Source organism: Pollicipes pollicipes, unplaced genomic scaffold, assembly GCF_011947565.3.
Source record: "Pollicipes pollicipes isolate AB1234 unplaced genomic scaffold, Ppol_2.1 Scaffold_2555;HRSCAF=2994_pilon_pilon_pilon, whole genome shotgun sequence".
Classification (NCBI taxonomy): Eukaryota; Metazoa; Arthropoda; class Thecostraca; order Pollicipedomorpha; family Pollicipedidae; genus Pollicipes; species Pollicipes pollicipes.
Genome location: NW_023596136.1, coordinates 33,368,080 through 33,374,615, shown reverse-complemented (window position 1 = coordinate 33,374,615; position 6,536 = coordinate 33,368,080). Strand labels below are relative to the sequence as shown.

General features: G+C 59.4%; 1 protein-coding gene across 1 annotated transcript; it reads left to right on the top strand.

Annotated features, from left to right (window-relative positions):
* Positions 1-274: 274 nt before the first annotated feature.
* Positions 275-6,276, top strand: LOC119100540 (uncharacterized). The gene is made up of 7 exons (XM_037223629.1): positions 275-371; positions 1,087-1,205; positions 4,360-4,501; positions 4,896-5,037; positions 5,570-5,700; positions 5,851-5,927; positions 6,036-6,276. The coding sequence occupies exons 2-7, from the start codon at positions 1,126-1,128 to the stop codon at positions 6,274-6,276; spliced, it is 813 nt and encodes a 270-aa protein (XP_037079524.1). The 5' UTR covers positions 275-371; positions 1,087-1,125.
* Positions 6,277-6,536: the final 260 nt, after the last annotated feature.

The window sequence follows — 6,536 nt, the reverse complement described above, 5'->3', positions numbered from 1 at the left end:
TCATGTTCCTACCATGGAATTAACCATGTCATTTTAGCAGCTGCAGGCCAAAGCATTTGCTCAGAATTGCTATAATTGCCGGCGGTGTATCTTTTCACCGCGGTGCAGACACAACACGCTAACAACCGCGCGGTTGGCTGCTGCTGACATGGCGCTCGTGGCTGCAGCTGGAGCCGCTGTATCCGGAGAGGCACTACGACCTGGTGGTGCGGCCGACGGCGGGGGCCGGCGACGACCCGGCCTGCGACTGCGCTGGCCCACCGCCGCCCCAGTTCCTGCTGCCGCCGCCGCCCGTCGACCCGGCCTGGGCCGCCGCCGACGCCGACGTCTGTGATATCGTAGCTCCGTATCAAATCTGCAGCGGCCTTACCGTAAGTGGCTCTCGGCGCGATGTCTGCGCTGATACGTGCATGTTGATAGCGGACTGTCGCAACAGACGCGTGGTCCACGTCGTCCTCGGGTTGCCACATGACGTATGGTGCTGGTCCTGTGATGATTTCGTACCCAGATCCCATTGCGCCCTCTTGTGTCTTTGAAGAGCGGGTGTAAACACACAACAGGCCGTGTAGGAGGCCAACGGGCGCACGACATCCTTTGCTGACCCCAACGTGTTGACCGGCGCATGGGCTGCAACGTCAATGTTCACTGTAAATCGTGTTTCGCCTATCAGTTTAACCTATGCTGGTATCCACGAAAGGGAGAATGTACCGTACGCAAGAATGATACTTAAAGCAATGCGAGCACTATGAAGCATAAAGCCCCATGAAGCTAGGCAGCTTCATCGTGCCAGAGCTGTGCTGCTGCCTCCGCGCCGCCGGGGTCGGACAGGATCTGTTGCAGGGGGTGCCTCCCGGCACGGACCTGCAGGCTCGCCGTCCATGTCCGTGCTGGGATTGGGTAGTGACGGCAGGATGTGTTACAGGGGGTGCCTCTCGGTGCGGACCTGCAGGCTCGCCGTCCATGTCCATGCTGGGGTTGGGTTGTGACGGCAGGATCTGTTACAGGGGGTGCCTCTCGGCGCGGACCTGCAGGCTCGCCGTCCATGTCCATGCTGGGGTTGGGAAGTGACGGCAGGATCTGTTACAGGGGGTGCCTCCCGGCGCGGACCTGCAAGGCTCGCCGTCCATGTCCATGCTGGCAGCTCTCATCACTACCTCGCTTTTTCTTTTCATTGTTCTGGTGTCTGGAACAATATTCTTCTGCAAGTGAGTATTGCCTTTCGAGGTCTGCACAGTGCTGATCTGCGCGATCATCAGTTGCAGTTGCAATGCAGTTTTTCAAGCCTGCGCATTGTTCAGTCGGATATTGAATGTAATGTCGGTGAAATCTTACTCAGTCTCTTGCAGCGTGAAATATGTGTGGCAAGTCTGACAGTTTTCCAGACACGCACTGGATTACGGTGATGTGAAATCAATCGTGGGTTACAATGGCCTGCGACTCACGCTTCACGCGAAGCAGTGGTTAAACTTCAAGATAGATTATTGCTCAATAGGAAAAACTACACTTCCGGTAGCTGGTTCCTTACTTGTTCACGAACAACAGCCAATAAATTTCGATTGATGGTAGGATTTCGTAACTTCCGGAGACTACCGGGTTTGAATGTAACTGAACGAGCTGTTGCTTTTCTTTTGACGGTCACGTTGAACCGCGTGCCAGGGGACCAGATGACTCAGATTTGGAGAGCAGTCTCCTGGCTGACTAGCGTAGCTCGCCCGCCGCAGGCACGCGCGCCACTCACACCCCTGGCGACACCGGAACCCGCTCACGATCCGCCGGCCTTGACCTGCGTCGTCCCGCGCCGCGCGCCACACCGTTGCGCGGCATCCGTCATGCTGGCGCTTCAGCTCTGGTCCCCAGCTGCCGCCGTCATCCGCCAGCCCGCCGCTGATTGGCCGCAGCGCGCGCCGTGGTGATGCCCGCGGCGGAGGAGCGCCGGCCGGCCCCCGCCCTGTCACGTGCTCAGCCGGAGGTTGCGTTCTTCCGCGGCTCTAATAGCTCGGGCCACGCCACCAACAACGGCCGTCTCCCCGCCATCGCCGCCCGAAGCAGACGCAATATCCCGCGCCGCTCGCGCCGGCGAAGTACGCCGCGGCGGCGCAATATTCGGCGCAGAACGCTGCCGGTCGCGGCAGGCGGCGCGCCGTGCCGACTTCGGCGGCGGCGTGTGAGCGACGGCGGCTCCCAGAATAGCGCGCCGCAGTCCGGTGTCGGAATGCGCGACTGGCGCGGCATGTCGGCCGGAATGTGTCGCGTCGAGACGCGCTACGAGACGCCATTCGACACATGATTGCGCCGGATGCCTCGCGCGATGAAGGCGGAGGGAGAATCCGGCCGTCGGCACGGACGCGCGTCAACATGTTTGCCTGCTGAGTTATTGATCGCGCGCCGAATTCAGATGCGGTAGAGTACGATTATGGCAAGATATTGTGATTATAATACTCAGTTCATGTTTGTGGAAAAAGTTGGAGACATGTGCTGGATAAAGTGCAACGTGTTGCGGTCTTCAAAATTGGGATGTTTTTGCATTGCCTTTGAATGAATGTAGATGTATGCATGTACGCGCCATGGCCGGACCAATGCAACGAAATCAAACTTTTGAGCAGTGGTTGACGTCACGATATCTTCGGTAAGCTCTTGCGCGAGCTTTTACAAAAATAGAATGGAGCAACAGCATTATAAGTCACTTTCTTTGGTTACATCGTCTATCATGAATGCCTGATATCTAGATAATGACTGTTGCCACTGTAACGCTTCTATCTTCACTCATGTTTCGGTGTCAAATGATCGGAACGAGTGTAGGTTTGGCATCGGCGAGATTATGATACGGCCAGGTGTAGATATTGCTACTTTTCGTTTTGCGATGCAAGCACTCGGATGCGAGCAGAGAAAATATTCAGACACAAGCAGGGACCTGTAGCGCGGAGACCGTTCAAACAGGAATGCGTGCAAATCAGAACCACAAGGCCGACGTCCGGCCGCGGCGTCTTTGACCCGAACCGGCCCGCTGGAGTGGAACGGCTTCGCACGCCGTCCCGGCGCAGCTGCAGCCTGGTTTTCACAGTTTCCGAGCGAGCGCCTCCACTTCCCTGGCATCTGCCTTTGTCACGCGAGCCGCACCAGGGTGGCGCCGCCATTTTCCGACCAATTTCACACACACACGGTAAAAAGGCGTCCGCCGCGCCGCGCACGGCACGGGCAACGGCGCGTTCTCACGCGCCCCGCAATTGTCGGGGACGCACACGATTTCCCGAGAAGTAAAATGTGGAGTATTTTGAACGGTAGCGGGCGTTCGATCTTCATTTGGCGGCGTTTGCGCGTCCCCCGGTCCCAGGGCAGTTTTTCTTTCATCGGGCGGATCCGCCCATGTTCCGCGTGGCGGCCTCTGATGCGGAGATGCGGAACGACGCGGCCACCCGATCCCGCCACCCCAGAGCGGCTCTCGGACACCTGGTCGGGTCACCCCCGAGTGGGTCCCGGCCACCTGATTTTGCCACCCCGGAGCGACTCTCGGACACCTGATTCCGCTACCCCAGAGCGGCTCCCGGCCACCTGATTTCGCCGCCCCAGAGTGGGTCTCGACCACCCGACGTCGGCGCCCCACAACGGCCCCCAGTCCGCTGTTTCCGCTCGGGCGGGCCTTGTTCTGGGAGCGGACGCGTGGTCCATGGGAGATGGACAATAGCAATTTGGCACTGCAGTGCATTGGTCATTCGGTGATTTGGCCCCTCTGACATTCAAATTCGCTAATTCAAAAATTTTGCTGCACAAACCGTAGAAAATTTGTCTGCTATGCAATTGCAATTAAGTGTTGAGGGTTGGACATTTTATGTGGGTGTATATACGGCGCGGAAGGAATCCTTTACGGTGGTCGCAGTTTCGCCCCATACACCTGTGCCACGCGACCATCTGTTTTTCCTGCGCGGAACAGGCCAATTGTTCTGTATCGCGCCCACAGTGAGGTGGTAGGAAAAGCAGTATTATATGACACCGCTACCAGGCTTGGGTGTGCTACACACGTGCCCACCCGCCTATCCCTGGCACACATGTGGTCACGCGATTGTCTGTCGGCTGAGGGAACGCTGTCAAGCACTGCGGATCATGGAGATAGACCGCGGACGGATTTTGCCACTACGATATATCAGAACCAAACGGCAGTGCAATAACCGGAGGGTCGTGCGTGCCGCCACATGAAGATGGATGGGATCGAGCCGTGCGCTTTTTTGCCCCTTTCGGTCTGTCACATCCCCCGTCATTTCCTCATGTAGCCCCCCCCCCCCCCCCCACATGAATCACAAACGACCAATGAGAATCTCAATTCGAGTCAGCTCACAGGTTACCGTGTGCGCTCTCGCTCTGCAGACACCGGCGCAGACTAAGCGGCATCATGTCAGCCAAGGGCGCGGGAAAGCGCGGTGACAACTCCAGGATGTTGTACGACGACCTGTCGCTGCGCCCGCACGTCATGCCCAACAACCTAAGGCCGAGCGGACCGCACATCGAGGTAGGTCGATGGTGTCAGACGACGCATGCCGTCGGTCATCTGAGCCTGGTCATGCTTGAGGTGTGATGGTATGTGTTTGTCAAGCTAAAGCGTTGTGCTGTGATTAACCGTGCGGTGTCCCGGCCGTGCCTGTATCACGGGCCGTCCCCTGCTACGGGGTTACTTCGTGGTGAAGGGGATGTGTTAAGTCATCCCTTTGAATGTGACTATTAAAGCAGGTCGACTTCTTCATACGTGCCACAAAACATCTATGATGCAAGCTCAATATTCATCAGCTTTAGGCGTAGTTCGCTGCAGAACGAGCCGTGCCGTTCCCATGTGAGCGTGATGGGGATCCCGCCGGGGAGCGGTGCCGCCCCTGTGCCGACCTGAACACCCTCGGCCGTGTCGGCAGATGGTGGCCGTGAAGGGACAGTGTCCGCAGCTGCTGCCGAGCCGGCCCACCGGCACCCTGTTCGTGTACCCCCCGCCGCCGTCCCTCACCGACGACGGCTCCGAGCGGCTGTCCAACATGTATGAGGAGATACCCTACTACGGTACGTGACGCTAGAGATCGTCCGATGGGCGGCTCGCGGCTCGGCTCGCGCACGCGCGCCTCCCGTGCCGCTGTACTTACTGGGCTGGCGGCTCACATCCTTTTTTGGGAGGCGGTGGTGGGAGAGGGAGGAGGTGGGTATGTGCGGTGCAGAATTGCAAGCGTGGATGCTTGTTTGTAGGTTGAGCGGAATTTCGTCAAATGCGCGTTACCTTTCCAGGCACGTGTGACATGAAGTATAGTTGATCGCTAGTTCAATGTTGGGGCGGGGGGGCTCATGTTCAAACTATAAAATAACAAAACCGCAAGAAAATTTATTTCCTTTTAGTTTTGTGGTTGGGGTTTTCCGTCTTGTTTACATCCTGTGTCCGCTAGCATTTTACAATGCTGCTCTTCTAGTGTAAAGATTTCCGTACACAATGGGCAGCATGAGCTATCACATAGAAACGGCTGGCACCACGTGATTACCAGCGCCGTGTTGCGCCATGTCTAGATCAGCTCTGCAGCCAGCGTCAGGTGGTTTGTGTCGGCAGGCCGACCGGCGCCGTCCGTGTCCTACTGCTCCGACTCGGACGAGGAGGAGCTGAGCCGACCCTCCGACGACGACCGGCGGCCGCACCCCTACATCCCCGTCGGCAGCGACGACGGCGGCGACGCGCGGTACGTGCGCACGCTGCCGGCGGCCGGGCCGCCGCGCCGGGGCCAGGCGCGGCGGCCGACCAGCGCCGACCGCCGCCGCCAGTCGCCCACCAGCCCCGCCCGCGGGCCCGGCCGGACGACCCCCGTGCGGCGTGACGAGTCGCTGCGCCGAAAGGACCCCTACTACTACTCGGACATTCTGGCGAGGGAGGCCGGCAGCCTCGACGGCCCGGGCGGCGACGGTCCTTACGGGCGACGGGGTGACGAGCGGCGGCCGACCAGCCGCGGCCCGCGCTACCACCGGCCGGACGTGACGTCGGCCGACCGGGGCCCGGCGTCGCCCGACCCGGACTATGTCAGCCCGCTGGCCCACCGGCTCATGCTGGACCCGTTCATGGACGTGTACCCCGGCGACAGCGAGAGACTGCGCCCCCGGCACAAGCTGAGCTCGTTCAGAAGTGGCGGCGGCGGGGCGCCGCGCGCGCAGGCGGCTTCGGATCCGAGCCGGATGTACGTGAACGCGCCCGACGGCAGTGTGCAGGTGAACAGTGACGGCAGGGACGAGGAGGTGCGATATTATCCGGAGCCACAGTGGGGTTAGGGTCGCCTGGAACACGCTCGCCTCCGAGCCGTGCAAGCCTTGCGAGTGCAGCTAGCGATGGTAGCTAACGTGACACCAGTGTTGAAGGAAACGCGCCGTGATATGTGCGTGTGTGTGGTGACAGATTTGCTGAGCTGCACCGTGAGATGCGTCCGAATTACCGCAGCAGTGACTTTCGAAGGCTCAGACCAAAACTGCGGCTGGACCCGTTTTGTGTTACGCTCGCGTTTACGACCAGAATTCACGTTTCGTGAGCACGT

Excerpts from the sequence above, each read along its gene's own strand:
- LOC119100540 (XM_037223629.1), top strand. The coding sequence starts at position 1,126 with ATGTCCATGCTGGCAGCTCTCATCACTACCTCGCTTTTTCTTTTCATT. Across the intron at positions 4,502-4,895 it reads CGAGCGGACCGCACATCGAG|ATGGTGGCCGTGAAGGGACA; the intron begins GTAGGTCGATGG and ends CCGTGTCGGCAG. Across the intron at positions 5,038-5,569 it reads TGAGGAGATACCCTACTACG|GCCGACCGGCGCCGTCCGTG; the intron begins GTACGTGACGCT and ends TTGTGTCGGCAG.